General features: G+C 29.3%; 1 protein-coding gene across 1 annotated transcript; it reads left to right on the top strand.

The window, feature by feature from the left end:
- The first annotated feature begins 1,140 nt into the window (after positions 1–1,140).
- Positions 1,141–17,396, top strand: LOC127278583 (protein bunched, class 2/F/G isoform-like). The gene is made up of 5 exons (XM_051300373.1): positions 1,141–1,846; positions 6,592–7,365; positions 7,470–8,778; positions 14,452–14,503; positions 16,964–17,396. Exons 1-5 carry the CDS (start codon positions 1,801–1,803, stop codon positions 17,165–17,167), a joined length of 2,385 nt encoding a protein of 794 aa, XP_051156330.1. The 5' UTR covers positions 1,141–1,800; the 3' UTR covers positions 17,168–17,396.
- The last annotated feature ends 93 nt before the right edge of the window (positions 17,397–17,489 follow it).

Genomic DNA, 17,489 nt, shown 5'->3' with positions numbered 1-17,489 from the left:
TTATTCAAGTTGGGTGTGGGAAAGCCAAGATGGATGATTGCTGGTGCACAAACATCCGGCCTATCAGCCTATCAGCATTCATTCCCACGAGAAATACGTGGAAATGTGTGCTGATAGACCGGATGTTTGTGCACCAGCTTGGCTTTCCCCCACCCAACTTGAATAACCTTATTAGGCTGTGTCGTGTCAGTTCATCGAGATATTTCGAGTTCAAGATATGACGTCAGAGGTCAAGTTAGTAAACAAACACTCCTAACCTCAAAATTTATATTTTATCACGAATTGAGAGAATCTATCAATGCAATTGAATGAAATATATAACAAAATTAATTATCAACACATATTTTAATTTTATTATATGTCAACAAGCGTTTTCCATGTTTAAAGTATGAATAAAATTGATGAAAGTGGAACCTAATTTTCTTCTCCATAAGAATAACATTGTGTCGTCTGTTTGTGTCCCTCCAGGCCTCTGACGTCACAAGTGACAGAGCCTAATATTGGCAAAAATTAATTATCGATGCTTAGATAAAATTTAAATTATATTAGTATTTCTCTTCTAAATTGAGAACGAAAGCACATTTAAAATGTTAAAATTTTTTACGAAATTATTTCAAATAAGATAATATTATTTAACTCAACTGAAAGTTTTTAATTGACCAATATTTTATTTATTAATTAATACTTATTTACCAACAATAAACCAGAAATTAAATAACAAAAAGAGGTTATGTTGCCATTGATGTGGCTGCAATGTCGAAAACCTGGTTTTTTACAGTATTATACGTATAATACGTTATTTATGTATTATACGTAGAAAGCCTCCAGAAAAGCACTTTTACCTATCCCTGGTCGGAGCCCTTGAAGCCTGAGCAGAATAGAAACGTAACAGAAATATAATCGCAAACGCAACCGGAAAAATGAGTTAGAGAAGGATAGATAGATAGTTTGTCCTTCTCTAACTTATTCTTCCGGTTGCGTTTACGATTGGGTTCCCGTTCAAGAATCTATTCTGTTCAGGTCTTTACTATTGCAAAAATAAGATAACGCAAAAATCAGCGTTAGAACACAGGCAAGCAAACAGCCACATTCGCGAAGCTATTGTGCATTGGCCATTATGAAACGAGAATGACAAGATGGTCAACGATTTGCTCCCTCTCTCTTTCTCTCGTGTCACATTTGACAGTAGTAGAAGGCAATACTTATATATTTAGTTCATTGAAGAATTTTCTACATCTCCGAACTGTCATGAAAATTGTTATGCTTCGTGGTCATTTCGCGAGTGAATGAATGGTCAGCCATTTTTAAACTTCACACTACCGTAAAATTTAAAGCAAAAAAGCAGATAGAAAATGGCTCAGCGGAACTTGGGTGAATTTAGTTCTGTAAGCGTATGCTATTAAACGAAACGTGGATATTATTGAGCTAAGAAAAGTAGGTGATTTTAATCGGTCAGAGAGTTTGGTTTTTTGCGTCTTTTGTAGCGGACGGTACATCAGCACAATCACTTGAGCACCGTGAGATTTATTAAACGGTGAACTGTCAACACCTTGAAAAATTAAGAATAATGTACGTTCAACTATCATCTCACTTTTGTTGAGCATCCTTTAATTCTGAAATGTTACTGAATGACTGCCGGTGAACAACGCTTGTACAATTTGCGTTGCCATACCGGATACATTGACTAAACAGATTAATTGAGACGTACGTAAGGCATCAGCGATGTCGATTTTAATATGCGACAGGATAGATACCAGAGATATCCTGGAATGCCAGTGCTAATGCCAAGTGGTCTTAATAATGGCAGATAGTGTACACAGAAAACCGCACAAGCTGCTGTCTGATGGTAAATATAACCACAATTTTTATTGCTTTCTTCCCACGCATACTTGACCAATTGTTTCTTCATTTCCTGCACACATCATCGTCCCGTTCCCCAAAAACGAACACACATGGAGGCACCATAACCTCACTTTCATCCTTTTTATTTTTACATTCATTTATACCGAACCAATTTTTTCAACTCAATCTCGTCTGGTAATTTTCCTATTTGACAAACACACCAACATCTGTTGCTCGATTTCGACATGAATTTTCGCAACATTTTTCTATTTCTTTACAAATCTGCAATAAATTCTAACATTTATTTTACATTTTTCAATTAGTACAAAAGCAGTCTTTAATGAAGTCGTCAACAGGGAAATCTTTCTCGACCTTGACGATTGAACCCCAACTCAAAATTAAGCTATCTAAACTGTGCACCAATGTACTCGACATGTACTCAGTTTGATTAGGGGCAATGTTATTGGTTGCACTCACTAGAGTCAAGAGGAAAACGGTCATTGTCAATTCACACACACACACACACACAAACGTAGTATTACGAACGTATTGGATTCATGAAATACTGTAACTTAATCTTTAGCAAATTTAATTCTTTAGTTGGTAAATTGGTCTCTAGAAATTACGTAATTTCCTCGACATTCATACTTTTCTTATTATCGTATACATTACAGACACTTAACTTTGACAAGCCTATCTCTTATGCAGGTACACATGCTTTAATTTTCATAAAACGATTTATTCATTCACTTGTCTTTAAATTCTTCATTTATTACTTCATTCGTTTTAAAAACTTATTTGGATATAACTAACGGCAATGTTAATTCATTTAAAATTCGAAAGAAGGACTTTACAGGATATCCACAAGTGATTTGATTCAACAATTCTTTGAATGACATTAGTCATACTATACTTAATAATCAGAATTATTCATAAGTTCATAATAAAGAGTTAAAATTTGTACTTTATTTTTTTCATAATTTGCTTAATTATAATAATAACTTTTCATTAACAAGGAAATAGTATATATTTAAATATAAATTTATTTATTATGCTAATTTTTGCGCGAAAGAAAGAATGATAACTTTATTAAATTTACAAATTACACATTTGTCACATTCTTTTGTGTGACTCGAATTAATTTCTATTAAAATGAAGACATAAAAAACGCTTCTCCTATTATTAGTAGCCTTAAGTTTTATATTTTTCCAAATCTTATCATAATTATAAACATTATCATTGCTAATTTTTTGTTTAATTTTTCATTGTTATTATCAATAAAATGTGATAATTTAATTTTTAGTTCAAGATTGTACTAAATTTGATAACGTAACAGTATTTTTATGTTGAAAAAACAGAGCTCATTAAGTTAATTATGACTAAAAAGAGATTAAGGTAATTCAGCTGAAGAGTTAAATTTAGGATCATATCTATATCTCACGTATCACTACTACGTATCATAATTGTCGCTGTTCACATTTATGCTATATGTTTATATATTTCGAAACAATACTGCATTATTTGTACTTCTATTTTCAATACAATAGATTACAAAAATAGAGTTAGATTGTCATTAAAATTGTCCAATTTCACATTTTCAGAAACGACTAATTTTTTTCATAGAATTTTATTTTTTATACTGAATAAACAAATCGAAAAATAATTTTTGTATTTTATACTTTGTAAAGAATTGTAACGAATTGAAAAAAAATTACATTTTATACCACAACTCTATTTTTGGTTCAAAATGGATTTTACTCCATTTTTGACGATAATAATAATAATAATTATAATAATAATAATAATAATAACATGAGTCTAGAAAAAGATTAAACTATTTTATAGACTAGTGTAGAAAGTGATTTAAATACAAAATATCAAATCTTTTTTTAGGAATTACTCAGAATTTATCAAGCTGAATGAAAATATATAGGTATAGATTATTTGAAAGAGGATTAAATATGTTTTTAATGTAAAAATACTTTTAAAAAATAGAAGTATGCAAAAAGTGAGAGTTTTTTTAAAATTTTTTATGTAATTATATCTATGGAGCCACGTAGTAAAAATATTAATTTTAATTGAAAAATATTGATTTTTTAAATACTGCTACATGTTTGAAGATTGAATTTTACATTTCATATGAAATATCTTTTCAAATTAAAAGAACTTATAATTTTTTGTGCGAAAATAAAAGTTTAAAAATTCAATTCTCTAGAACTGAATTATCAAGACAGTAGATAATCCTTTCACTTTTGCGATAAAAATCCAAATATCGAAAAAATTCTTTTAAACAGAAATTTGCAGAATGACGGCAGACTGAAGTTATGTGCAGTTAGCACCACTTTTTCAAAAAATCAAAGATATGTTTAGAGTTCTGAGTAGTTTGGCGATAGTTCTAGAGTTTTGAAACGTTTTTTCTAATAGTTCTGGTGATTAGCATCAAAAAACGTGATATGTATTAAAAAAATTGAGTGCTAACTTCACGTAGCACCATTATTTTCATTAAGAGTTCTACAAATGACCCTTATGACATTGCTCTAAAATCAAAATAAAAAAAGAGCCGAACTTTAAAATATTCAAAATTTTTCTTTTTTTTTAATTTAAGTTTTCAGAGTGACAATTTGCTCAAAACTAAAAATACAAATAAAAGTGCTGCACTTTGAAATTTTCAAAATTTCCAAACAAAAATCAATATAAAATTTTTACTATAAATATAAAAAATTTTAAATTTAGAACTCTAAATTTGCAAAATTAAAAAATTTTGAACTGCAGCTCATTTTTGGACTTTGAGTTAAGACCTACGTTTTAGTAGAATTATTTTTAGAACGATACAGCGATTCCAGAACTCTAATAAGAATTCGCAGACCTTTAAATTTGAGGTTTTTGAAATTTTTTTAAAAGTTTAAAGTGCACAACTTTTTTAAAAAATTAAAATTTTTTAAGTAATTTTTTAATTTTTTGAAACTATTTTTCTTTTATAAGAGAACTCTAGAATTATTGCTAATCTACTGAGAAATCTAAAAGTACTTTGATATTTTGAAAAAGTGTTGCTAACTGCACATGAATCAGACTGGCGAATATTTATGATATTAGTCACTCTGGAACCTTTAATTTTAAAAAAGACCAACTAATGAATTGATGTTTTTATTGCTTTTTGAAATTAAAATACTATTCGAAAATTAAGTGATGCCACTTATCACAATATTAGCACAAAACTTCAGGTATGCGTTAAACGTACAACTTGTAGTAAATTTAAGGTGGTTTAAAAACTTAAAACTTTCGCCCTGATCGTAAAGTTCCATGTAAAAATTGTTGTAAGCTTAAATGTGAAGGTTGCAGTAAGCTTACTTGGTAAGATTCTGGTACGCCTACGCGATAAGGTTGTGGTGAGTTTATATTGTTAGATTATTGTAAGATTATTCTAAGCTTTGTGAAAGGTTACTGTAAGATCGCTAATTTTGGAATAATATTAAAATTTATATTATAATACAGTTTTTTCATAAAAAATGATATATTTTGTAAAGTAGTTGAGAGACCCCGACAGAGTTTGTGAAATAAAATTACTTCACAGTAAGCTAACAGTATAAACTCACTACCACCTTACCGAGTAAGCCTACTATATGTAATAGTAGTAATGATATTACTATTTCTATATTATATCAAGAACGATTCTACCCATTTCAATAAAATCTTTTCGGCTTATACATCGGATTTCCCAAAATAGCTATATAATAATATAATGATAAATTCAAAAAGGAATAAATTTTTTCAATAACTGACAAATATGTGTACGTCCGCATGAGAAGGGACCACTTTGTCGATTTTATTTTAGGAGATAATCGCAATTTTCTAAAAGTGGTTCAGATTTTTCACTTTTTTTTTTATTGTTGAAAATCAAACTACAAAGTGTTCCACGTTAAATTATTATGCTTTCACGATGACTTAATTGTAATTAAAACAATTATTATTCTTATTTTTAATTTTTAATTAACATGGGAACTAATGGTAGATTTGAACTTCAAACTCGTTTTTCTCTAAATTAGGTTTTTGGAATTTCTAACTTTGAATCTCTCTATAACTTGGCGAATTTCTCACTTAGAGCGGCTTAAGACCGCTCAAATTGTTGGAAATTTAATGAAGAATACACTCATGCAGATAAGTCCAATAGTGCCAAAATACACATATAATAATATTATGAATAATATATATAATAACAATATAATTATTAATTGAGAAAGGAATAATTTTCTCGACACATTAGTCAATTGTTATAAACAAATTGTTAATTTAAACGAAATTGAAAAAATTGGACATTTTAAATTTCGAAAAAATTGATATCGGATTTATAATCTGCGATCCCAAAAACTCCTAAGTAGTAAGTTTTATTAAAATTCATGTCATTGTCTAAATTAACAATTCTTTTATATAATTCTATAAGGTACAGCGAGTCAATGGCTGCGCAAGGGGACCTGCACCAACTCGTATAACACCTTATGAAATCCAGACCCTCAATTTTTGAATAATAATTTACTAATAGGCCTTTAGTACCATTCTGAAATTCAAAGATCTATAATATAAGTAAATTTAAGTGACTAATAAGAAAAACTATATTTTTTTGAGATAAGCAAATATGAAAAAATTGAAACAATTTTTAAAATTCAAATTGATTAATGAACAAATTATTTACCATTTTGAAATAAATATAATGAGTTTCGAAATATATTAAAGAGAATATGTGAAATGTTACAGGGAATAGAAAAATTGTAACTCCTGTGCATCGAACTACGTCTGAAACGATACGATTGTCTGACCCAGACAAGTTACTTCCACCAGCTAATCTAGCTGTACAGAGTAATTCAACTTCGAATAATAACCAGTGCCGCAAAAAGACTTCCTCTTTCCAAATCACGAGCGTCACAGTTGCTTGCCGCATGAGCAACGATGCTGGAGAGGATTCGAACGACGACTTGGATGAGTCGCACACTGAAGACAATTCCGTGGAGCATTCACGGATCACCGACCTTGAGACGCCGAGCTACTCAGAAGATACGTTTTCGAAGGAAGACGTCTTTTTCAATACAAGTAACGTTGCCCTTGGTTCGGCACCGGTGATCCCAACAAGCTCCCAGTACGGCCTCGCAATAGTGCCGTCTGAAGGGAGCAACGTCAGCAATTCTGTCAACGAAAATAACATTAACAATCTGGACATTGCTTCTGTCACTGACAACAACATCATCAACCTGATTTCCGCGGGCGCAAAGCAGGACCCCGAACTGCGTGAGGTTCACCCTCACGGCAGAAACGAGCGGTTCAAAGTTGTCAAAATCGAAAGTACCGAGCCTTTCAAACGTGGAAGATGGACGTGTATGGACTACCTCGATCACACATCGGTCAATCAATCCAATGTCATTGGAGGTGCAAAAGTTCCTGATCCGAACGAGGTGTGCATATCGTACGGAGTCACGGACAGCGGAATCGTCGTGCCTGATGCACTCAAGCAAAATTCCGTTGCAGACGAAAAAGGTTTGTTCTTTCTCACTTGCACCACTCAAAAGTCTTGATGTTTTTAAGAAATTTCTTCACACTTTATTAATTAATTGTTTTTAAGATGGAGTTTTGCATTTCAGGTAGAAGCTTGGACTTGAACGGCCATGTAACTCACCAAGAACTTCACGGAATGATGGGAATGGCAGGTGGTACTGGAACAATACCTGGTGCGAGTTATGCAATGAACAATTCAATTGCTCAGAATATACAGCATAACACCGTGCAGGTTCAGTCTCAGACTCAAGTACCCCAATACTTTCAGTCTTCAAATTTAGCCTCTCAGCAGCAGCAGCAGCAGCAGCAGCAACCTGGAAGTCAGGGATCAACGTTACCTGCTAATCTACAGCCCAATCTTCCCAACAGCCTCGGCCATCCGCAGAGTATGCCTCAAGGTTCCATCTCCATTCTTCCTCAGGCCACTAACGGCGTGCCGACTCAAGCAAATTTATCTCTCTCGAAAGAGGAAGCTTACGTGACAGTTAACTCCCAAGGCCAGCCTCTGCCATCGCAAAATGTATGCCCCCCTAATATAGTGCAACAGCAACCTTCAATACCGACCTCCCAGGCACCTAACATACTTCTCTCGCATCATCCTCAACACTCACAACAGCAGGGACAACTCCCGCAACAATCTCAACATCCTCAACAGCAGGGACAACTTCCGCAGCAACCTCAGCATCCACAACAACAAGCACAAATTTCACAACATCCTCAACAAGTTCAGCATTCTCAGCAAATTCCGCACCCGCAACAAGTTCAACATCCTCAGCAAGTTCAACATCCTCAGCAGGTACAACATCCCCAACAGGTGCAACATCCACAACAAGTTCAGCATCCACAGCAAGTTCAAATCCCTCAGCAGGTGCAACATCCCCAGCAAGTGCAACAAGTTCAACACCAACAACAAACGCAACATCCACAGCATATTCAACAGACGCAGCATCCTCAACAAATGCAACATTCACAACAACAGATTCCACAAATAACACAAATCTCCGAGCCAATGACCTCCGCCATGCAAGGGATGCAGGGCATTCAAAATATTCACCAAGTTCCTCAATCAGGCGGCCAGTCCCAGTCATCGATTCACATCCCTGGTGCGCCAATACAAACGCAGGTTATCAATCCTGGCCAAATGCAACCACAGAGCAGTAATACCCAGGTTCAGATGACTCAGGTTCCAGCCAATTGCCAAAATGTGCCAGTCGGAGCAATAGGTGGAATGCAACAAGGAAACATGACGTTCCATCAACCTGATCAGGAGCAGGACTCCATTTCGAATATTCAGGTTGTGTCTGGAGCACAATCAACCGATCCAGCTGTACTCGAGACTCTCGCCGAAGTTATTCAAAATGCCGATGAACAACCGCCTGTCGAAGACACTGAAAGGTACTTACAACTTAACTTCTCTAATATTTTTTTAAAGCATTCAATAAGATTTGCACACAATTTTACTAAAAACAGCTACAATATATTCAACTTGTCAAATTTACCAAAATTATCACTTTTATTAAAAACCGCTGCCAAGTTGATCACGGTGCACCTGAACTAGATTTAAATCAAAAGTCTTTCCAAATCAAAATTTCTTCTTAATTTTGAATCAGTAGAGTTCAAACTAAAATAATCCACGGAGGGCTTTACGAGAAAAGTGAATGAATATTTTTACATTCGAAATGTATAAAGGGTGTCTAACAAGTCAGAGAAAAGTCATGGAATTAATTTTTTGTATGGAAAAGTTCTGGAAATCCCTTTAATTTCTGGAATTTTGAAACAAATGATTTTATTCGTTGCTTTTGAGAAATAGAAACACAATAAACGAAAAAAACCATAAATTTTAGGAATTTTTTTATGGTTTTCACCATAAAAATCAAATTTTCGGGCATTGTTACTAAGATTTTCATAAACAGTGAACCAAAATACATAAATGTATGTAGTATAAAAAAACCGAAGATATTTTTAAAAAATTCAAAGTTTCAAAATTTTTAAAAACTTCTGAAATAATTGTTTGCCCACAATCGGACTATGCTTAAAATTTGTTAAAGTAGAAACAGTTTTTTATAAACAATTTTGATAAAGTCGATCAGTATGTTAATTAAGAAAATTGAATTTTTATCTTTAAAACTTAAAAATTTAATAATAGTGTCGTTTAAAAAAAAATTTTAATTTTTTTTTGAAAATTACATTTAAAAACAAATTTGTAACAAAATTTTAAATTGATGCATTTTTAAGGAAGTTATAAGCATTCAAAAATAAAAAATCTTTAAAATTCTGAAATTTTGAAATTATATCTCATAAACTGCTTGATATAAAAAATTGAAAAAATCATTAAAGCTAGTCTTAATTAATACTAAAAGAAAAAAAAGTTTCAAAAAAATCAAATTTGCAATTGCAAATGGGTGTCTGATATGGCGTGAAATAAATCATGTATTAAGTCAGGGAAATCTTTTATGGGCAGGTCAAAGTCGACGCGATTTTCCCATTCAAGCTCTATGTAAAAATTGCATCGACTTTGACCTACCCTTAAGGATGTCATGGAATGTGAAAATCTTCAAAATCACTTTTCTCGAAAAGCCCACCTCGGATTATTTTAGTTTTTGCGATTATTTTAATCAAGGAACACTACTGATTCAAAATCAAGAAGAAATTTTGATTTACAAAGATTTTTTATTTAAATTCAGTTCAGGCGCAATATGTGAAGTGTGAATTTCTTCTGTTCATTTCATCAACACTTTGCTTCCTCATGGAGATATGGAGTCTATAAAATAAATGCATTCTTTTAAAACTAAGATAAAAATTTAATAACTAAACAATACCAAAAGTCACGTTTTTAAATATCAATAGCTTGGTTATATTTTGCAGTAAACTATGACATGACAGGAACTTGATATTTTTGACAAAGACGATTTATGCTCTCAATAAAGTTGCAGTTATGCAGCAATTATGTTTTTAAATAGTCTCAATCATGCTATTATCATGCTCTTAACAGTTTACTTTTACGCAACTTTTGAAAAAAAATTCAAAACCTTTTCACAGTTTTCAAAATTAGCAATAATTTTTTTTAAGATTCACCTTTAACGTAGTAACACTTAATATTTTTAAATCTGAATTTTTTTTTATATAAAAAAATCGTGATTTTTAATAGGTATACAATCCAATTATTTACATATTTTTTCATTAAAATTCTTTAACAATTTAAGTAGGTATATATTTTCAAAAATTTTAATGAAATTTTTTCAAACATTCAATTATTTTAAAAATCTGTAATCAAATGTTACAAAATTTTAATTATTTAACATCCTTGGAATAAAATATTTCAGAAATTAAATTGTTCTCAAAAATTGTAATTTTAAAATAAAGTAATAATATAATTCAAACTAAATTCGAAAATTTAATTACTTTTGAAATTTTTAATTTAAAATCATTTAAATAAATGTAAAAACTTTCAAATTGTCAAATAAATCAATAAATTTAATAAAATTCTTTAAAAATTAAGTTATTTAAAAAATTTTTTAATTAAATATTCTCTAAAACTTAATTATTGTATCGCTCCTGAAATACATTTTTTAAAATAAGAATAATTTAAAATACAATATTACGAAAATTGCATAAAAAATACTAATTTTTCTAAAAAATTAACGTTGTATGCCTAGAAAGTTTGATGTTTAAAATTTTTGTTAATTAAGTGTCCCGATCAAGTAACTCGACCCTTTACAGTGAGGGTAAATGAAATAGTTAATTTCATCAACAATTGTCTAATTTTTAAAGAAAATTATGTCTCAAAACTTCATTAAATTTGAAACAAATATTATTTTGTTTTATTTTATAAAGGAATTTCTTTTTACAAAACCTCCCATAGAACAGAACTGCTTTTCATTGATGATCTCCATTTTAATATACATTCACATTTTTTTTAAAAAGCTTTTCAATATTAGAATTTACCTATAGGGTCACCCGGGGTAAATCCGAACGCTAATTATTTCAGCTTAATTAAAATTTAAAAAAATAAGTTAGACATGAGAATTTTTACCTCAGATCCTCTTCAAGAGATTCTAAGTATTATCCCATTTTTCGTTTTAATTAGCAACAGCATAAACAAAGATAACGAGTATTGCAAAAAAGATTGAAAATCAAAGATGACACTCTTCCAGTATTTTGTCTCGTATTTGAAGAAAAAGAAGCTAAAAATTCATTTTATTATTTATAATTGTTTGTTATGAATACTAGAACAGAAACTATTTTTGATTTTTGCCTTCTGTAAAATTTTATTAATAATATCAGACCGTTCGTATTTACCCCGGAAAATTGGAAAAACCGGGGTAAATCCGAACGGTATTTTCAATAATTTTTTCTTATATCAAAAATTGTTTTTATTTGATTACACTATTATTTTAACATTATAAAAGTACATAGAAAAAAGTTTTTCTTTCTATATGTATCCTCGTTAGTAATTAATAAGCAGAAACTTAATCTCCGTTCTCTCGAAGGAGTGTTCCATTTTTTTTGCCAAATGGTTTGTTGAAAAAAGTTTTTCAGGATCTTAATAAAATTTGGTATTCTACGGTTTTTGGGGTCGCTAATTACCAATTTGAAGTCAGTTTTTCAAAATTCAAAATGGCGGACGAGAATTAAAAAATTCATTGGATTCGCTCGAAAATTGTTACTCGAGGGGTTTCAGGGTTAGCAAATTTGATCATTTTTAAAAATAAGTTTTAGGAAAGTCCGCCATTTTGAATTTAAAAAATTTGACTTTTATTTTTGTATTTACATTCAATCACTCCAAAATACTTTCTGTACCAAGTTTTGCAAAAATCCGTTATGATTTGATAAAGTTATTGAAGGTTTTAATTGTGTAATGCATTTTAATTTTTAACCTGTTTGATTTTTGTATTTATATATGATGCATTATTACATAATAGGTTTATTATCGTATTTTTTTGAGTTTTTATATAAGTTTAACAATTGCAATACTTTAAATTTATTTTCCCTAAGATTTTTCTGAAATTCAGTGGCGTTCGTATTTACCCCGGTATTTTAGGAAAGTTGCAAAGTATCGAGGTAAATACGAACGCTAAGTTTCCTGCGATTGTAATGTATCAAAAATTTTTGCTACCCCATAAAATTGTTCTATGGAAGTAAAGTAACAACTTCATGCACCAGAATACCGGAAGTATTGTCTTTTAAAAGAAAAAACTTATGTTATTGTTGAAACTTACTAAAAGCGTTCGGATTTACCCCGGCTGACCCTACCTAACTAAATTAAATTAAAATATATAGAATTTTTTAACGGTAATAAACATAATTGATAAATGTTAGTCTTTATAATTTTCAATGAAAATTGTTATAATTTTTAGTCCTTTATAAACCATCGATTTATATATTAATGTGAAACTTGATGAAATGTTAGATAACATATATTTTACACAATGATCATTTGAAATTACATTACACAAATAGGAATATTAAATTACTCATAAAATTTCATCTAATTCTAATCCTTACAATAATCACAAAGTTAGCTAATAATTAGTTAGAGAAAATTCATCATTTTTCTAATTTACCATTTACAATACATAATGTATTGTCTCTTCCAAATGTTGTAATTTAACGTTCTTGGAATAATTAAAAATTAAATTTTAAATAAAGTTCTGATGATTATTTAAACCAATAATATTGTTGCTAATTATTAAAATTCTGCACAGTGTACCTACATAGATGCAATTTTTTACAAATTAAAGTGAGAATCCAAATTTCGACTCGAGTGACTTTACAAGTTTAATAATATCTCAGAAATAACTAAATGTTACTTAAGTTTCTTGATCTGTTGATAATGAAAATGTGAAAAAAATCAAAATTTCGGTTTGTCCAGTTATCAAAAATATTTGTACTAAATGTCATTTCACATGATATTTAACACTCTTGGAAATTAAAGTTTACTTTTTAATTGACCCTAGGTTGGAGCAATTATAAAACAAATTTTTTTTTTTTTTGTTGATGAAATTAAGTATAAAATTTGTCTTTGGTCTAAAACAATTGACTATTTTTTTTCTAAAGTTCGTTCAATTTTTCAGAAATTCTATAGCATAATATACTTTTGAATTAATAATTTTCAAGCTCTTATCAGAAATATCATTGATTCAATAACTTATTTTTCTCAGTACATAAAGACTTTTCACATAAATTACCAGCGTGCTGTACATTTGTTTCAAGGGTTATGGAATTGTACCTGTCAACGGTGTAATTGTAAAAACATGAATTTTGTTAATTTCTAAATTAATTTTTTTTTATCTTTATAACATAGAATCGTTTAAGTAAATATAGTTGGTATTGTAACGCCTTATCAATTGGCGTACAGTTTATGAAAAACAGCGAGTTAGTCGTGTTTTATTAGTAATAAATATCTCAAGAAGAGTGAACTCTACAAAAGATTTAAAATATTCTGACTAGTAGCATCCGTGCTTTCCATGTGCAGTAACATTTTGTTATACCTTGTTCGTCGAATAATTGTCAATCTTTCCAATGTTATTGAACTTAAATTTGTCAGTCAATACCTGAAAATACTTGAAATTTTGTTGAGGATGCTCAGTGGTCGAGAATTTAAGCGGCGGTAATGATATATCAATGTTAAATAGATGATGACTTAGTTTTAAAACACAGTAAATTTAGCTGAAGGACAAATTCTACATATTCGCTTGTCTTATTTATCGATCGAATAATTGAAAAGCTTTTCACATTTTTTTTTTTTTATTGTAATTATACATAAATTATCTATATTTCTAGATTTATAGAATATAAAGATGTCAATTTTTTTTGACTTAGTAGAAAATGTTTCTAGTTACATACATTATTAACTTTTATCATTCTTCTGAATTTCATTTTATTTTTAGTAACAAATTCTCTTTATTTTTAAAACAAAATGACAACGATTCTGTCAAAATAATTCAAGTATTTTATTCTTTCAGTAAATTGAAATATTACTTTATGCATTTATTTGTCATTATTTATTTCTTTTACAAAAAATTTTAATAAATTTGTTTTAATATAACAATTTTTACATTTTTTCAGTATGTCGGGAACTAGCGCCGTAGCTATTGATAATAAAATTGAACAAGCTATGGTGAGTTGAACATTTTTCTTATTATCTTCCTAATAATATGTGCAAAATTTTTAATTCCTAGAAGTTTTTAATTTTGTCTACTAATTGTTTTTATTTAATATATTGTAGTTGAAAATTAAAATCTAAAAATAGAACACTTTACTTACCTGTTAACTCTTTCAAAGCTTTTTATTAAAAAATTTAACAGTAACAAATGTTCAGTTAGTAGGGTAAAGGAACCAATTGTCGAGAATTAGAGAAAATAGAGAGGTTACAAAAATATAAATTTATAACTCATAAATAATGTCTTCAATATTGCAAATACTAATTGGATAAAAAAAGACCATCCAAGTTTCTAGTTTTTATATATATTTTTTAAAAAAAGTAAATTAGGTATGAAAAACTTATTATTAAACGAAAAGGAATTGTCATTTTGATCGAAAATTTCTTTTTCCGTTTCGCCCTCAAATATTTCTACCCTAGAATATTTTTCGTAAACTTAATATTATTTACTAATAGTTTGGATATATCTTAAAAAATAAATTTTAATACTTTAAACTTTGAAAAAAAAATTAATTAGTTACAGGGTAATCACAAGTAAGAAAAGTCATGGAAAATCTTTTTTGTCCGGGAAATTAAATGAATTTACAAAAATGTCAAGTGATTAAACTTTCTATTTATTTAAGTTTCAAATTTTTAATTACAATTTATGTTTCTAATTATCGAAATTTTAATTGATTTACGTTTTATATTATCCGAATTTAAATTTATTGAAATTTTGATTAAGTTTCAATTTACTCAAATTTTAAACTATTAATACTTTAATTATTGATGAAAATTTGAATAGATACAAATTAGTTATTTTTGACGGTAATTGATTTTAACCATCAGTTTTTTATCACCTTTTTGTCATCTATTTTCGGTAAATAATATAGTGTTTTAAAATCTTTGAGTTTTTTTGAATCCTTTGATGTAGATGACGGAAAAAATCCTATACATATCGCGATCCGACACTTACCGAAATTGTACTGTAATGGGTAATGTATATAAAATTATTTATTTAAATGAATAATATTATTTAGTGATATTGTATTATTGTTAATTTTTAAGTATGCACTATTTATAGGCAAAAGTAGTCACCGCAGCTCGACAATTGGTTCCTTTTACCCTATGTAAATATTGGTTTAAAATGAATTTTTCAATAATTTATTTTATTATTAAACTATGATTTATAGTTAAAACTGTATTTAATAATCAGGCCCGTGCAGAGAATTCGCATATATTTTTTATATATTATATGTTAACATATAAGTTTGAAACCTCTCTGGAGGGGGGTTGAACCCCTGTGCGCACGAGCTCGCTAGTTTTTCGAAAAACTGACATAATTTATAAAATATGGTCAGATTTATCCAAAAATGATGACATTGGTCAATCAGATTCTCTGAATCCGAATTTGTGGCTAGAATTTGAAAATTCAAAATGGCAGACTTAAGTTTTAAAATCTGCCGATTTGGGCATGAAAATTACTGCTAAAAGAGTTTTCAGGTCATTTAATCTAAATTTATAATCAGAATTTCAAAATTCAAACTTGTGAATTTAAAATAACGAATAAAAGTTTTTGGATCTGCTTAACAGCATGAGAGTGAGACTATTGGGTAACGTGATCACCGCCCTGTTAATTTGTTGGACACATTTGTGGTTGCTAAATCGAAATTTTACAATGTTATAATTTACAAAATTCCACATGTCGATATACATGGGATAATAAATAATGAATAGCATATAAGAAATTGAATTTTATTGAGTCTATATGGACTCTAAATTCAAAGTTTTTAAAAATAATTAAACTCAAATTTAACAATATTATTTTCTAAATGAGTACATAGTAGTATAACTTTTAATGAAATGAAATAGTACATTGTGCAACATCTACAAGAAAAAAGCTACTTTATATGCTGTTTTAAAGAATAAATTTAAGGTTATGTTGGCTAATATGCCTGAAAGTGTGCAGAAAAGTGTTTTTTGCTGCACACTTTATCAGAATGCAAAAAGTAAAGTAGTAAAGTAGCGCTTTTTTGCTTGAGTTGCACAAAAATATTTTTATGAAATCGACAAAAATTTACAATAATATTATTTGTAAAATAATTTTTAATTTTCAATGTTTTAAGCTATTAAATTGTCTATTAAATTCATCATTTTTAAATGAAAGCCAAGTTCATTTGTGGACTTCTTTTTTCGTAAATCACAGTGGTCCAGACTGCTTGAGAAAGTGGACAAAAAAACAGGAACTTATCTCACAAGGCAAAAACCGTTACTCTAGAGTTTTTATGAATCTGACCATAGTTTAACAAAATTTAAAATGGCGGAAGAATGTTTTAAAAAATGGAAAAATTTTACTCACTTGTGTAATAACAATAAGGATAGTATAATTATTATATTTAAATTGCCATTTATAAAAGAGAGATAAAATTTGTGTTGTAGGACTTGGTAAAGAGTCATCTAATGTATGCTGTGAGAGAAGAAGTTGAAGTGTTGAAAGAAAAAATAGCAGAGCTGATGGATCGCATTAATCTATTGGAAGCTGAAAATTCAATTTTGAAAGCTCACGCTTCGCCTGACACCTTGGCTCAACTCAGTCAAGTGACCACAAAATTATCCATAAACAACACTGGCAGTGGTCAGTAGTTAACCCATTGTACATAAGTTTCTCATGATACTTTCTCAAGTACATAACGGATAATATAATTATTGTATATATAACTCTACGATTTTTAGAAATTTATAAATAATGAGATTTATTATATATATTATATATATTAGCATTAGTATTTTTTTTAAGTAAATTAAAGATAATAGATTATTTTTTACTCTTTCAGTTATACGTTTAGGAAATACATATTTAAACTGCTGTAAATTCAAAGAAATTTCATTTTAATTGGGCGCTATATTTTAAGTGGCTTGCGAGTACACGCAAGTGAAGTAGCCATAAAAATTTTCTTCTTTCTTG

This window comes from Leptopilina boulardi, unplaced genomic scaffold (assembly GCF_019393585.1).
Source record: "Leptopilina boulardi isolate dan_hultmark-lab unplaced genomic scaffold, ZJU_Lbou_2.1 LbouV2_208, whole genome shotgun sequence".
Classification (NCBI taxonomy): Eukaryota; Metazoa; Arthropoda; class Insecta; order Hymenoptera; family Figitidae; genus Leptopilina; species Leptopilina boulardi.
This window is presented reverse-complemented; position numbering and strand designations above follow the sequence as displayed.

Coding starts and splice junctions, on each gene's coding strand:
- LOC127278583 (XM_051300373.1), top strand. CDS start 1,801: ATGGCAGATAGTGTACACAGAAAACCGCACAAGCTGCTGTCTGATG. Junction 7,366..7,469: donor TTCCGTTGCAGACGAAAAAG/GTTTGTTCTTTC, acceptor TTTGCATTTCAG/GTAGAAGCTTGGACTTGAAC. Junction 14,504..16,963: donor ATAAAATTGAACAAGCTATG/GTGAGTTGAACA, acceptor TTTGTGTTGTAG/GACTTGGTAAAGAGTCATCT.